This window comes from Dromiciops gliroides, chromosome 4, assembly GCF_019393635.1.
Source record: "Dromiciops gliroides isolate mDroGli1 chromosome 4, mDroGli1.pri, whole genome shotgun sequence".
NCBI lineage: Eukaryota > Metazoa > Chordata > Mammalia > Microbiotheria > Microbiotheriidae > Dromiciops > Dromiciops gliroides.
In genome coordinates, this window is record NC_057864.1 from 441,798,769 (window position 1) to 441,814,214 (window position 15,446).

Sequence of the window (15,446 nt, forward strand, 5' to 3'; positions counted from 1 at the left end):
TATCAGAAAAATCTGGAAAGACCTACATGAACTGAGACAGAGTGAAATGTACTGTCTACCTGTAAAGCTATGATCCTATGATCCACTACATGAGTTATTGTATGGGAAAACATTGAAAATGTATAAAACATTATCAAAATATAAGGTGGTAGGGGCAGCTAGATGGTGCAGTGGATAGAGCACCGGCCCTGGATTCAGGAGGACCTGAGTTCAAATCCGGCCTCACATACTTGACACTTACTAGCTGTGTGACCCTGGGCAAGTCACTTAACCCCCACAGCCCCACCCCACCCCCAAAAAATATAAGGTGGTAAAGACAGAATGTAAAGGATGTAAAGACAGAAAACATGGGTTCAGCTCCTGATTCTGCTGCTTTATTATCTGTTGGACAATGGGACAAATCCTTTCTTCTCTCTGAACCTCAGTTTCCTCATCTGTAAAATGAGAGTAGACGATATCTAAGGCCTCTTCCAGGTCACATAGTCCAAAGATACACAGAGTAACAAACCTCGATGAATGCGAACATAGTGTATTTAAACACTATAAAACTATAGTGGCATAAAAGTAGAATGCAAATGCAAATAATTAACAAGTCTTTTCAGCTCAACACCTGTTACCACACCCAGGAGGAAAAGGTTGTCCTTCCATTCTCTGGGCTCCATGAACTATCAAACCACAAACACCTAGGGTAAAGGTTAGTTATGGGGAAGAAAAATACAATAGCAATAAAGCAGGAAAATGACTTCCTTGTGGTTCTATTGAGTCCATTTTTTCATCTGCACTTTTGGGGTTATACTCTGTCACAAAAGCAGCATTTAATGAGAGCATATACCGCTCAAACAGGGGACGATCAGGACCTAGAGATCTGACTGACATAAAGAGGCAGGTAGGACAATGAGGGGAGGTGGAGGGGCATCAAAGCAGTATCAGGAAGTAATAGGATGTCTAGGCTTGTTAACCGTAAGGAGACAGGGGGCGGCTAGGTGGCGCAGTGGATAAAGCACCGGCCCTGGATTCAGGAGTACCTGAGTTCAAATCCGACCTCTTGACACTTGACACTTACTAGCTGTGTGACCCTGGGCAAGTCACTTAACCCCCATTGCCCCGCAAAACAAAACAAAACAAAACAAAAAAAACAGTAAGGAGACAGAAGATTCCAAAGATCCTCTGTTGGACTAAGGAGATCCAGTAGCAGGTGGCAGGAATTTAGAGGCTGTATCCTACTCCTTTCTAAGGTCAGAGGTGGGTCAGAGAGGTGGTTAGAGAGGCCCAACATTCATCTTAGAGAATTGGAGTAGAAAGGAGAGAAGCAAAGTATGGATAGTTACTGTAACTGAGGAGTACAAGGCGGAGCTTGATTCCAAAAAATATGGCAAAAACCAGTGTTTACTAGAACCAACTTAGAGAAGGAGCAGTAAACAGCAAGGCTGCAGCCTGTGAGGGAAAAATCCATCCTCTTCTCAATAATTCTCAGGAACTCATCGGCGAGGTGACAAAGGCTTTATTTTCTTCTCATGAGGAGGCACCCTAGTGTGCAGCTAGTGGATGCCCCTAAAGGGGGCTCGCAGGCCCTGTTTTATACCCTAGTCCCTAATGCAAATGGACCTTCCCCTTTTTCATCACTGCTCGGGGTTACAATCTACGCGCAAAAACTAGCTAATCAGAACGCAGTATTCCCACCCCTCTTCCTTCTATGGGCATAACTCAGGAGTGGACCTTATACTTCCTTATATGGACAGAACTCTGGAGAGGACCTAATTGAGACCAGGGCTCCTTGAACCATGTGACCTTGCTAACCTGAGGGGGTGGAGGGGATCTGAGACCTTCGTCCTACAAACTGGTCAGGAGAGTAAGACTGACTATTATATCCACATTGAGAGGAGACAATTACCCATTTCTCACAAGCCCTGATCTGTTAGTCTAAGACTCCAGTTTCCCATCCAGTGGTAAGATTGGTCCCAAAGGGGCAGCTAGATGGCGCAGTGGATAGAGCACCGGCCCTGGAGTCAGGAGTACCTGAGTTCAAATCCAGTCTCAGACACTTAACACTTACTAGCTGTGTGACCCTGGGCAAGTCACTTAACCCCAATTGCCTCACTAAAAAAAAAAAAGGATTGGTCCCAAAGTCTGGGTCCAATATGTAGCGAGCTGAGTCAAATTTATGAGAATGAGTTATTCCTTCCCCAATTGATAAATGATCAAAGCATATGAAGAGGCAGTTTTCAGAAGAAATCAAAGCTATCTATAATCATATAAAATTCTCTAAATCACTATTGATTAGAGAAATGCAAATTAAAACAACTCTGACATATCATCTTACACCTATCAGATTGGCTAATGTGACAGACAAAGAAAATGACAAGTGTTGGAAGGAATGGGGGAAAACTGGGACACTAATGAATGTTAGTGGAGTTGTAAACTAATCCAACCATGCTGGGGAACAATTTGGAACTATACCCAAAGGATAATCAAACTGTATATACCAATATTTTATTTTATAGAAAAAATAATAACAAAATTCATCTGGAAGAACAAAAGCTCAAGGATATCAAGGGAACCAATGAAAAGAAATGTGAAAGAAGGTGGTCTAGCAGCAGATCTCAAACAGTATTACAAAGCAGTAATTATCAAAACAATCTGGTATGGCTGGGAAATAGTGGTGAATCAATGGAATAGAATGGGTATGGTTTACACTATAGTATATGATTATAGTAATCTAGTATATGATAAACCCAAAGATCCAAGGTTTTAGAACAAAAACTCATTATTTGACAAAATTGCTGGAAAAACTGGAAAATAATATGGCAGAAACAAAATATAGACCAACATCTCATACCGTATAGTAAAATAAGGTCAAAATGGGTACATGATTTACACTGTGAGGGCCAAAATTTGATATACAGAGTGTTATTTGGGTGACTCGCCTTAATATTCGGGTCCTGGAAATAATGGACCTTTTAGGTTCACCCTCCCCTCTGAACTGCCCTTTTTAGATATTTCTCCCAGGCCAATAAGAAAGGAGCTTTACAGCTTTAATTCACAGAAGGATCAGATTTTATTACTTGGGAATTAATTAAACAACAAAGGTGAAATTAATAAAACTCAAAGACAAGGAAATAGGAAAAAGGAAATACAGATGAATACTCAACTCTAAACTTAACCTATACAATCAGCAGACCGTTTCCAATTAAGCTAGTTCAAAGGAATTTAGGGTTTTCAGTAATTAACTCACCAACACCTGGACAGTCTACAGTTGCCTGCGCCACCTGGGAAAGCAGCCACATTCTTGAAGAGCCTAATCTTCCCTTCAGGAAGCATTCGATCTTTCCTCCCCAAAAAGGGGAAGGTCCTTCAAAAACTGCCTCTGGAGAGTTCTCCTTCTGACATGACATTTTCAGGTGTCATGGACACATTACTAAATTTGGCTTTGATTCGGACACATGGTGGTAAGAAGTGTTATAGACTGCATAACTACCTCGACCCTGTATTATATAATGGGGAATGGAATGGAATGTAATATATAATATATATCGAGTTTGAGTATGAGTTCTATTTTGAAGAACTCTCACTGTTTAATTTGATCATTGACAATGCTATGCTAAGGATTAGTAAAAATCCAACAGTTCAACAGCTAAAGAAGTGAGTCCAGCTTTCCAAACCAGAATCCAGACCAGAGTCTAGTTTTCTCCTGATGACTACTCCAAGAAGACAAGAGCTCAGAGACTTTAAATGAACAGTTTTGTTGTTTTTCTTTTTTCCTTCTGTGGAAAAAAAAAATGGCCTCACAATACATAAAGGGTGATATCATAAGCAAATTAAGAAAGCATGGGGGGCAGCTGGGTGGTACAATGGATAAAGCACCGGCCCTGGATTTAGGAGGACCTGAGTTTAAGTCTGTCCTCAGACACTTGACACTAGCTGTGTGACCCTGGGCAAGTCACTTAACCCCATTGCCCCACCAGAAAAAAAATGTTAAAAATTGTTTTCCCATATAATTAAAAAAATAAAAACATGCTTTAAAGAAAAAAAAAAGCAGCTTTATATGTAGATTATCTCCAGTAAGGTGATGGGTGGAAGATGTTAGTTAATAAAATATATGACTATTTATAAAAAAGATTTTAACTTCCTCAAAGTCAGGTATTCTCCTTATTACCTCTACAACTTTCCAGTTTCTGACCATTGTAGATGTTTATTAAATGGGGCTTACTGACTCACTGATGGAGATGTGAAAAGAAACATTGTATTCCCACAGTATAAGCTAACCTTAGAGCTTAAAAAAAGGTTAATATTAATTTACTTCCAACAGTAAAGCCATAAGGAAACAAAGTTGTTGGAGAGTACTGAAGAATTAACTCTGAAGTTATTTAAGTCTTGTTTACTTTTCTTATTAAATTAGTATAAAGTAGTAGCAGTCAATAAAAGTCAGTCCTTATTCTGGATAATTTGTCTATTTAATATATATATATAACATATATATATATATATATATATATATATATATTCAACAGGTGAGCTATATTCAGTTTCTTCAGTTTGACATCACAATTGACTTTTAATTTTCATCAATCAATTCACTAACACTAGTCTTTTCTTCCTCCATATTTTTTCTTTCTCTCACAGCCAAGCTCCTGGAAACTTACCCCCAACCCCAACCCCCACCCCAGCTTGAGACTGGGTCTTCTCTCTCACTTGGGCTAGAAATACAACAGCTAGTCACAAGCTGCATCCCATTACTGATCAGCAAAGAACGCCACCATCCTAATCACCCAGGTTCCCTACCCAGGAGTCATCCTTGACTTTACACTCTCCTGGCACATATCCAATTAGTTGGCACATCCTGCTCCACAACATCTCTTGTATCAGTTCCCTTTTCTCCCCTCATGAGGCCAACATCCCAGTTTAGGCCTTCTTCACCTCTCCAAGACTATCCAGTCACCTTCTGGTTTATCTTCCTGCCTTGAGTGTCTTCCCTTTCCAATTCACCCTCCACATATCTGGCAAACTTGTTTTTCTAAAGCATAGCTCTGGTCGAGTCACTTGGTTGCTCAATGAACTCTTCTGGCTCCTCCTCACCTCCAAAGTGAAATGGAAGCCCCTCAGCTCAGCATTTAAAGGCCTTTATGACCTGGTTACAGCCTGTTATATGACGCTCCCTTCATGCACTTATCCGTCTAGCCAAACTGGTTCTTACTGTTCCTCACAAAAAACACTCCATCTCTTGCACAGGCTGTTCCCAATGCCAAAAATGCACTCTCTCTTCACCTATCTCTAAGAATCCCCCAATTTCCTTCAAACCTAAGCTCAAGCACCACCCTTTTCCTAACAGAATTACCTGGTATTTACTTATTATGTGTGCATGTTGTCTCCTCTAATAGAATATAAATTCCTCGAGGACAAGGGCTGCTTCAATTTATTTGTATGTCCCCAGACCCTGAGTTCTGGGCACAGAAATAGACACTGATTTAACTTCTGGTTGATTGGTGCCAACTCTCACATCCAACATTTCCCCTTTAGGCTGCCTCTCTATTGTTTTGGGAGTAGCTCTGGCCTGCTTTCAGGTCACCAGCACCTTTAAGGCACTTCTAGCTTGGGAGAAGCTGACAGAGCGGGCCCTCTTTTGGCATAACCTTTTCCTCCATACTTTAACATTTAGGGTTTGGGTTTGCTTTTCTGAGCAATTCAAAACACGAAAGCAGTTGATCTCTTCTTTGAACCTACTGGATCCATGATCCAGACGGATTTCTAAATGTTTTCCACACGATTTGATATTGCAAAACAGTGGGGAAAAAACCAGTTACTAGCATCTAAAAAGGCAGATACCTTCAAGGAGATGAATGTTCATTGATAATAGGAAATGATAAAGGCCTTCATCTATATAGACCCTCATGCCTAATCAGAAATAATACTCAAGCCTCCACCAGAATGGCATTATGCTTTCATTTGTGTAGTGGAAGGGTCAAAAAGTCTAATAACTTGTTGGGTTACTTCACCTCTCTGAGCCACAAAGTCCCTCATCAACAAAATGGGGGAGCATGCAGGCACTGCCTCCTCAGGCACTTGGTGCAAGAAAACAGCTTTGAGGCATGAAAGAGAATCGGATCAGGTCAAGAACCTGGATTCCAGGCCTGGCTTGGGCACTCACTAGACTTGTGGTTTAGGGCCAGTTGACCCCCCCCCCCCATCTATGACATGAAGCAGCAGGAGCAGATAATGATGATCTTTCCAACACTAAGATTTCATGATCCTAAACAGCCAAACACTTTAATTACTTTTTTTTTCTTTTGCAGGGCGATAAGGGTTAAGTGACTTGCCCAGGGTCACACAGCTAGTAAGAGTCAAGTGTCTGAGTCGAGATTTGAACTCAGGCCCTCCTGAATCTAGGGCCAGTGCTTTATCCACTGTGCCACCTAGGTGCCCCCTTTAATCACTTCTACATCTTTACCTACATCTCTATCATGAATGAAGCACACAGCACCACTGCAGAGATATGAAGTCATCTGTCCACAGAAAGAATGACCTTCAAAACCACCCAAGAATCCTGGTTCCTGGATTTCTACCTTCCCTTTCCTCTAATGTTATTCAAACTTAAGGAATCAGAAAACAAATGATGAACTTGGATCATTATTTATGCCTCTTTACAAAGGCAGCAAGAATCTATCAAGATTTTATGCCCACAATTGTCCCAATTACAGTTTTTAATACAGAAGTAAAACTGTTCAGGGCCTCAGCCTTGGCCTGGCTTTGCTTCACGGAGAGGTGCACTTCCGAGTGCTCAGGATCTAACAGCAGTTCTGTTAGGAAGAGGCAGCCTGCACCATCCTGGGCACTAAGATAGGCCTTCCAGGGCTGGACACCGGCCTTGCTCAGGGCAATGGTCTGGATGTTCACCATTTGCAGAGCTGTCTGGATGGTGTCAGGATGGGCTACTCCTTGCCAGGGTAACACTTCTCGGTGGGCCACTTCTAGGCTTAGCCAAGTTTTCTCAAACTGCTCAGCAGTCAGCTGGCCATTAGGGACCAGGAGGAAAGATCCAGAGTCAGAAAGAGGTTGCAGCTCCTCTTTGTTCTCTGAAACTAAGGATCCTAAAATGAAAAGAAACAGAACCTTCTATAAGAGACGTGCTTAATACACAGCATGTGTTTAAATGTCCAAATCTCTAAAAGTATAAGGCATTTTTCATTCTTGGAAACATGTTTAATAACCAGTACTCTGAAGTACACTGGTGGCTTCACTTGGATGAACTTTTCTCAATCAGCAAAATAATAAAGGCTCTCCAATAATAATAATAATAATGATAAAATAAAGGCTCTCCTATATTTTGGGGGAAAAAAGGATAAGGAACAAAAACCACATATCATGATAAGTCCTAAGCCCCCTAAAAGTTTTCACCTGATGCAGAAAGGACTCCAGGGCCAGAAGGTTCCGGGCCACGAGGCTCTGACACCTGAAGTGAAGAGATGGCTGCCCAGCACGCTTTGCTATACATTGGCACTAATGTGTTGAACTCAGAGACCCAGCTGTTCACAGGTCTTTCTGCTTGGTCTTCCAGAAGCCCAAGAGAAGGGTCAGACTTGGGGCTACACAGGATTCGCTTCACCTCATCAATGCCAGTTAAGAGAAGGCGATAGTAGAAGAGCCCTCGGTCCCGTACCGCCATATCCTTTTCCTCCTCTAGGAGAGAAAATCCGAGATGCAAATGATTTTTAACATTTTCTCACCATCCTCATGCTATGCATATTCCACCAAAAAAGGAAAAGAGGAGAGGGAGGAAAAACCAAAAGCAAGGAAGGAAAGAAGAGCCAGGAAGGCTCTTCTCAGAGTCCAGACAGATTTTGCCAATGAGCCAAAGTCATAGAGATGATCAGTGCTGGGTCAGGGCAGGGGCTGTTCCTCCCAAAGGACCCACCTATGCAGTAATATAGCAGGCGGCCCAGCATGTCCTGGCACTCAGCAGGCCGGGAGAGAAAGAGGCGCAGCAGTGCTGTCAGTAACTCCATCTTAACTGCTGGAAATGTCTCTGCCTTCACGTTTTCCACAAAGTCCTCCAACACATATGGAGCGTTTGGGATTGTTTCCCCATGTACTCCAAGGAGCCAGATCAGCGCCTGCTTTCCCTAGGAAGTCAGGAAAGTAAGAAGAGGCCTATAAGGAGCAGAACATAAAGGGACTTTCAGCTTTGCCTCTCCCGCCCAGGGAAAAAAACATCTAACCTTCTAGTTTGGCTATCGCTGCTGATCCTCTCCCCTAGAGCCTGCCATAAAGGAGGCAGATACGCCACCGCACAGAAGTGGCTGCCAAGGCTCCCAGAGCCTGGGTGTATTTGGCAGGAGGGTCTCCTAAGGTTTGGGGCCAGTGTGCCTAATTTTTCTAATGTTTCAAATGATTGCCAAATGAATTTCACTAACAACAAGAGTAACAGTTAAAATTTATATGGCGCTATAAGATTTGCAAAGTGTTTTAGAGATGTCTCCTTTGATCCTCCCATCAACCTGGAATTATTATTCCCATTTCACAGATAAGGAGACTGAGGGTGCCAAAGCTGTGATTTGCCCAGGATCAAACAGCTAGTAAGTATCTGAGCTCACATCTTCCTGACTCCACATGCTGTATCCTATCCACTATGCCACATAGCTCCATCACTAAATTACTTTACTAAAAATAGGCTAGAGGAAGACAGCGGAATTCTCAAAAACATATGGCCCCCAACTGCTCAAAAGCACAACTCTAGCAAGTCATTTGTGATTCAAACATATAAATGAATTCTAAAAGATCCCATTTCAGAGTCTAGTTGGGCAGGTGCTGTAATATCTTCTGTATTACCTGTTATAATACCAGTGAGCACAACAGTCCTAAGCATCCCACCCTCCTCCTCAGAGGAAATAAGGCTGAGACCGTACCTCACTATCCTGGATGTTCTCCTCACAGCCAGGAAGGGCCTGGCACACAGCCTCAGTGCATTGAGGACAAAGCCAAACCAGGTTTCGGAAAGTCTGTACCACCGCTATAGCAAAACACAAAACATCATGAAAGTGATAAGTCTCACATATAAAAGCAAACCAGAATCAGGCATTTATTCACATCAATGTCTCTGTCAAATTTCCTGGCGCTTAAAGAATTTTAGAATTTGTCTAGGAAGCACCTGAGGGACAAACATTTCCCAACATTAGTCTTTTTACCAAGAGATCAGAGAAAACAGATTTCTTCTTTGGCTGTAATATTACTAGTTCTAATCCAGTGGCAAAGCAGAGAAATAATGGATCCCTTTATAACTCTGCATTTTGGTCATGGTTTCAGGAAGTAATGATAGCTAATAGCCACAGCACTTTGATGTTTGCAAAATGCTTTCTCTATTACCTCATTTGATTTCATTTACATATATTATCTCATTTGAAGAAGATAGCTGGTGTGAAATCCAAACATCAGCACAGGATCATGCAGGGCCATCTATGGCCCAATTCATGTCAAGGGCCTGTGCTAAGACTTCTTTGATACTTTAAGAGACATAAAGAACTCAAAAAAGACACAGAACTCTACATACCTCTGATATAAAGCCCAAGGGAACTACACAGAGCAAATTAGAGAATCCTTGGACAATTTTACGGAACATCACTGTTCTAAAAATTACGGTTTAAATTGAGCAGATGATTTCAAACAAACAAACAGGAGAGAAATATTCTTATCTAAAGAGGAGCAACAGCCAAGGAAAAAAGCCTCCACAGTGTGGCTTCCACTTGAGAAACACTAAAATTCTGGCCTTGGTTCCTCCCCTTGGCTGCTGCTGCTGAGTGGAGTGACTCCTGGACTCCTGGACTCCTAGACACTTGAATGAGTCTGTGCAGTGGCAGGACAAAGTGTTTATGAAATACTTGCTGAGAGTGAAAGAGTGAAAGAAGCCACTGTGCATGGAGTAGAGGACAGAGGAAGGAAAGGCCTGAAGCTTTCCCAACACCAACCAGGAGCAAAAAGCCTGCATTCTGCAGGTTCTGGACTACAGAATCTCCACCCAGGCACACCTTTCTTTAGAAAAGTTAAACCCGAATTGCTGGTAAAGAATGTGGCCAGACAGCAATTACCTGAGGTGATGTGCTCCTGCCTGAGCACCAGCAGCTCTGTTAGGATCTGAACACACTGATCTGTGTAGGTCCTGGCAATGCCACCTACCAAGGAAAGGAGGGCAAAAGAAGTTGTAAACTAAGAAATAATCACCAAATACAACTGAGTAACTAAAAATCTGAACAGTGGACAACCTTCTTTAAGCCAAAGACTGAGTGGGCTAAAGTCATAAGCTAACAGATACATTCTAGCAAAGTTGCCTGTAAAGTGAATTTTGGTCAAAGAAATCCTATTTTTTTTCCCATTGATTCCCGCTATAAATTTGGGGGTTGTGGGGGGCAAAAATCTCTCATTTAAAAAATGAGTTGTAAACTTTAGCCAAAAAAGGGGGGTTTAAGGTGGCAGCTCGGAGGAATGCTGGATGTTACATATCAGCACAGCTTAGATATATACCTATTAAGAGTACTTTCTAGTAATTTTCTGACTCTAGGTCCTACTTTCCACCATTATTAATCTCTCCTTTCCTCTACGAAAGAACCAAGAGATTTTTTCCCTGTGTCATAGGATCCCCCTAATGTTACGCCTAAAGCTTAAAAAATTTAAGCTCCTCTCCTTTTTGTCCAGGTATTTATAATAGTTCAACAGGAGCAAGCTTCTAGGTGTTATCAAAGGGTGCCACCATTAAGTACAAGAAAATTCTAAGGAGTTTGGTATAGCAAGAAACAACATAAAATGAGGGGTCAGGAGAAGTCATATCTAGACTCAGTTTATCTAGGTAAATCCCTAAACTTTCTGTACCTTGGGTTCTCCATCTATAAAATGGGAATTATAATCTCTATTCTACCTGCCTTCTAAGGCTTTTTGGAATAACATGAGTACGGTCATTTGCACCATATACAGATTTATTCAAATGCAAGGTATACTAAACTCTAAATGCTTTATCTTAAAATGAGGAAAATCTAAAACCTCTATCCTTGGACCTGTGGTGAGGTTAGTCCTGAACGGACCCTCCTTTGCTAATGTGATATCAGCAACTGCCCAGTTCTTTAGTGAAGGCCTTGTTACCACTGAGGTTTGCCCTTTGGTCTCTGACATTCCTCTGGCTGGAGCTCTCTAGCTGGCCCCACTGGCCCCAAAGGAGGAAGCAGCAGCAGACACTTTACCTATGGCGAAGATGGCTGCCTGTGCTAGGTCCGCCGACACGTCAGTGCAGTAACCCTGGAGCTCTTCCAGCACCTGCTGGACATTCTCATCATTCACCAGCTCACACAGTACTTCCACCTTCTGCAGTTTGATGTAATGTGGTTCTGAGTATGAGCAGAAGAACTTCTTGTAGTGGCTACTGAAGTGGCCGGGCAGACTGCGCAGGATCCGTCGCACATGACACAGAGCAGCGAAGCAGAGCTCCCGGCTCTCTGAGGAGCAGGCTGTCAGCAAGGGCCCCTTGACTCTAACGAGCACATCTGTCTGTACGTGGGGGAATTCTTTCGCCAGAACAAGAAAGAGTTTGGTGGCTGCCATCACCACAGCTGGGCTGCTGCTCTGAAGAGAACTGTCCAGCAGGTTGAGGATGGCAAAGAGTTCCTCCTCACTTCGGGGTTGGTAGCGTAACAAGAAGCCCAGAACCTCAGCCTGACCCCATTGGTCTAGATCTGGCATTCTGCCCCAGAAAGAAAATAAAGTTACTGTTTGGGCAGCAAAAGCACAATACCTTCTCTGCAGCCATGTCTCATTAGCTGCTTAAAATGGGAAAGAACATTTAAACTAAGTTCTGACGGAAGGACATAGAGCTCTAAACAAGTTTATACAGGAAAGCTTCCCTCTTAAACAAGGCCCTGGACTCTTCCTCAAGAGGGAAGCTATTCTGTATAAACCTTAACACTTATGCAAAACTGTCTCTAAAACCAAAAGCAACTGCATAATGCTCACCAGTCTAGGATCAAGGGCTTAATCCTTGACCTTGGATTCGGATTCTCCACATCTTAAGGTAGCACAAGTAACTTAACCGAGAAGTATATGTGTCGGGATGAGGGGAGCCTCTTTGCTCAGGTTCTGGGCAGTATAATGGCTCTAAAGCAAGATGGGACCTAACATCACAGAGTACACTCCTGCTTAATACTCTGTATGTGGACAGACAAGCTCAAAGAAAAGAAGTGGGTTTTGTTCAGTAAATTATGGAAAAGTTGATAACTGTGGTTCTCTTTACTCTCCCAGGGAAAACTGTTCAAGAACTCTCCTTGATAGAGCATAACAACCAAAAGGAATCTCCCATCTTAACATACAAACCGATTTAAGAGATGGTGGGCAATGGGTTTATTGATAACAACACCTCCCTCATGCTTCAAGATCTCCTCCAAAGCTCTCAGGCAATTAACCACTACAATGGGATCCTGGTCTCTTAGGAGACTGTACAGTTCGTTCACCAGGGTGCCATCTATAATGAAACACAGAAGAGCAAAAATTTCCCATTAAAGAAGAAAATTTTCAGTCATGGGAATGAAACTAGGTAATAGATCCCAGTACACCCAGCAGAAAACCTGTTAAAAAATCAAAGTGGCAACCACAGAATGTAAAGCAACATATGCTGACCTTCAGGTCAGTCTAAGTCGATAATGCTAAGGATTCTCACTTGGGCTTCAAACACATGACAGTTGTAACCTCATAAAACATCAAGAACTATATTCTACTTGAAGGCCCCAGTGCACAGAAGTAAATCTCATTTAACAGTTCATGGCATTTCATAAGGAAAGTTTTTATTATTTCTTTCTAGTGAAAATACAACTCTTACTATTCTAAATACTGTGGATACTCAGTAAATACTCACAATGATGGGAAGGACTGCCACTTACCCACTTCAGAATCTCCATGGAGATTATACATCTTTGCACAGCCAAGAACTGCCACCCTCCTGACATAGGAGGCTTTATCTCGAAGGCCATTCAGAATAGGTTGTTGGATATACTCTTGTACTCCAGGCATCCTATGAAAAAAACACTCTGGAGTCAGCCAGGCTTTGAAGAGCCAATCCTCACTTGATTCAGCACCTATAACACTTAGGTCACAGAAGCTTGAGGGAACACTTTCCAATGCAAAGCCTGGTAATATACATCTAATCAGGAAATAAAGACCTCTTTCTAATTCTGAATGCAATCATTATCTGACTTCTGCATGGAATTCCACTGAAGAAGCAGCAAAAAGATCATGTTTACAATTGCTCAGAAGTCTTCAACAAAAACAAAGGGAAGAAGGTTGAAAAAAGAAAACCTCACATTGATATAACTGTACTACATGAATTTTCTAAACCAAACCAGTGGTAGATTTGAGGGACAACAATATTTTTCCCAGTGCTATAAGATCACAAATAAGTTGACCCTTTTTCACACTCCTTGATTCCCTAATTACACCAGCAGAACACTAGAGGTGGGAGAATGACTGAACGGGTCAAGGGAGGAGAGGACAGAAAGAACACTTACCTAAGGCTGCACATGCTCCTGAGTGCCAATCCTCGCACCATGGGGTTGGGGTCTGAGCAGTCCTTGCATAGTGTATTGATGGCCAGGAGAGCAAGGTCTGGTTTCAAGGGAGCATATGTACACATGTATAGATACACTAGCTTCTTCTGTACAATGTCCACAGTAGCACTGGCTTTCACCATTTCCATGAAGACACTGGACATATCCACACCCTGAGTCATATGCCTAAAATCAAGATATCAATGAAAGTAAAAAACCTCAAATTCCCAAAGTTACAACAGTAAGGATTTTAAAGTTTATTTTCCTGAGTGTATGTATGTATTATTTTCCCATTTAGATTCTTAAAAGTGTTATGGTGAAAATTGGGGTACCTTCTGGGTTACTCTGGGCCCCATGACAAAAGGAAGTGACTGGATTTTCAGTGTCCTTGTTATGCCACCAGAGCCTGCCCTATAACCTTTACTTACTTAAGGGCCAGGTCAGGAAATGACCATCTTTCTTCAGGATGAGGCAGGATTGCTCAAATGTATGTGGATATGCAGGGAGCAATGAGAGGAGTGGGTAAGAGCAAGCAGGAGAAAAAGCACAAGAAATAAAACTGGTACCTAATAACCTTCTGGATGACATTGCGATAACGAGGTCTATCTGCCTGAATGTGGGGGTTACACAGGGCTTTCTTCAGCTCCTTTACCACATCCTCTGAGCCTAGATACGGCATTTCTTCAGGCTCCTTCTGAGGCCGTTTCTACAGTCCTCAATCTAGGCTGGGGGAGGAACCTGCAGCAGAAAGGAAATGTCTTAAGGTGAGGGGACTTGAGCCCTCACCTTCCCCAAGGACTGAAGCACCCCAGTTAACAGGCTGTTAACATCGATTATGATAAGAGTGAGAGCTTTAAGAGGCCTGGTAAATTACCTAGACCAACTCCCTCACCTGGCATGTGGCAGGCACTTAATAAACGTTTACTGAACGAACTCCTTATCCTATAGATGAGAAAGCTGCAGCACAGCATCATCAAAAGCAGAAGCAGCCACACAAAGTCTTTGACTCCTGGCTCCACCACTTACTGTTTATGTAACCCTCCTCTTTTGTGCGGTGGGCCTCACTTTCCTCATCTGTAAAATAAGCCGTTTACTCATTCAACAAGCAGTGAGTAAAGCACTACCCTGCGCTAGGTGCTGGGGATAGGGACGGAAACGAAACGGTCCCTGCCCTCAAGGCGCTTGCACTCAAAAGAAGAGAACACGTGCACATATAACTAAATATAAAACAGACACAACATAATTTGCATCTGGGGCTATGGGCGTGGCCCTCAAACTGACTCCCGAACCGGATGGCTTCCACGGTCCCTTCCGGCGCTAAACTTATGGTCTGTGACTCAAAAACACGGCCAAGGTCACGTCGCCCGACGAGCAAGTGCCCATCTCCTCGTTTTACAGGGGAAGAAACTGAGGCCCAGAGGGGAGGAATGGCTTGCTACGGGGCACTCGGTCGGTTACGGACACAAGGGCCAGACCTCTCACGCCGGAGCTCCCTCCACAGGCCGTCCTCCCCACCCCACCCCTGGAGTTGGCCCCCACCTTCGCCTACGACCTCCCAGTCACTAGCAGTCCCGCCCTCTCCGGCCTGAAGCCGCCTTGCGCCCCGCGCCCGGATGTATCTTTTCTCCCTCCGGAAATCCCGCCTCCTTCCCTTCTCGAAACCATGAGTAACTGCTGCCCCTGCCACTCACCAGAACCCAGTTCCTCCGATCCTCAGTCCAAGTAAAATCGTTCCTTTCGCCGCACACTGCGCAGCCGCAGCCGCGGGAACGCTCAGGCTCTCCCAGCCGCCAGATCTGGCAGAGGCGGATCTTAGCGATCCGAGATCGACTATTACGGTCTGTGTTCCCGCCGGGCCCCGCCCTGCCGCGCTAGGGGAGC

The 15,446-nt window shown here is 43.3% G+C and overlaps 1 protein-coding gene across 3 annotated transcripts; it reads right to left on the reverse strand.

Annotated features, from left to right (window-relative positions):
* Nucleotides 1-3,913: 3,913 nt before the first annotated feature.
* On the reverse strand, nucleotides 3,914-15,401 carry AP4B1 (adaptor related protein complex 4 subunit beta 1). 3 transcript variants are annotated; one of them, XM_044002467.1, is made up of 12 exons: nucleotides 15,105-15,166; nucleotides 14,458-14,639; nucleotides 14,132-14,303; nucleotides 13,527-13,751; nucleotides 12,903-13,033; nucleotides 12,340-12,487; nucleotides 11,217-11,713; nucleotides 10,074-10,157; nucleotides 8,898-9,001; nucleotides 7,907-8,114; nucleotides 7,390-7,671; nucleotides 3,914-7,082 (listed from the first exon to the last, which is right to left on the reverse strand). In XM_044002467.1, the coding sequence occupies exons 3-12, from the start codon at nucleotides 14,242-14,244 to the stop codon at nucleotides 6,658-6,660; spliced, it is 2,217 nt and encodes a 738-aa protein (XP_043858402.1). In that variant the 5' UTR covers nucleotides 14,245-14,303; nucleotides 14,458-14,639; nucleotides 15,105-15,166; the 3' UTR covers nucleotides 3,914-6,657. The 3 variants fall into 3 exon arrangements, with proteins under 3 accessions (XP_043858402.1, XP_043858404.1, XP_043858403.1); XM_044002469.1 differs by lacking the exons at nucleotides 14,458-14,639; nucleotides 15,105-15,166 and adding an exon at nucleotides 15,257-15,401; XM_044002468.1 differs by lacking the exon at nucleotides 14,458-14,639 and having other exon boundaries at nucleotides 15,105-15,185.
* Between the last annotated feature and the right edge of the window lie 45 nt (nucleotides 15,402-15,446).

What these genes read in the sequence shown, in the direction of transcription:
- AP4B1 (XM_044002469.1), bottom strand. Translation starts at nt 14,244, where the DNA reads ATGCCGTATCTAGGCTCAGAGGATGTGGTAAAGGAGCTGAAGAAAGCC. An exon ending in AGGAGCATGTGCAGCCTTAG is followed by an intron (nt 13,034 to 13,526) that starts GTAAGTGTTCTT and finishes TTTTTTTCATAG; the next exon opens with GATGCCTGGAGTACAAGAGT. An exon ending in GCAGGAGCACATCACCTCAG is followed by an intron (nt 9,002 to 10,073) that starts GTAATTGCTGTC and finishes GTTTTGCTATAG; the next exon opens with CGGTGGTACAGACTTTCCGA.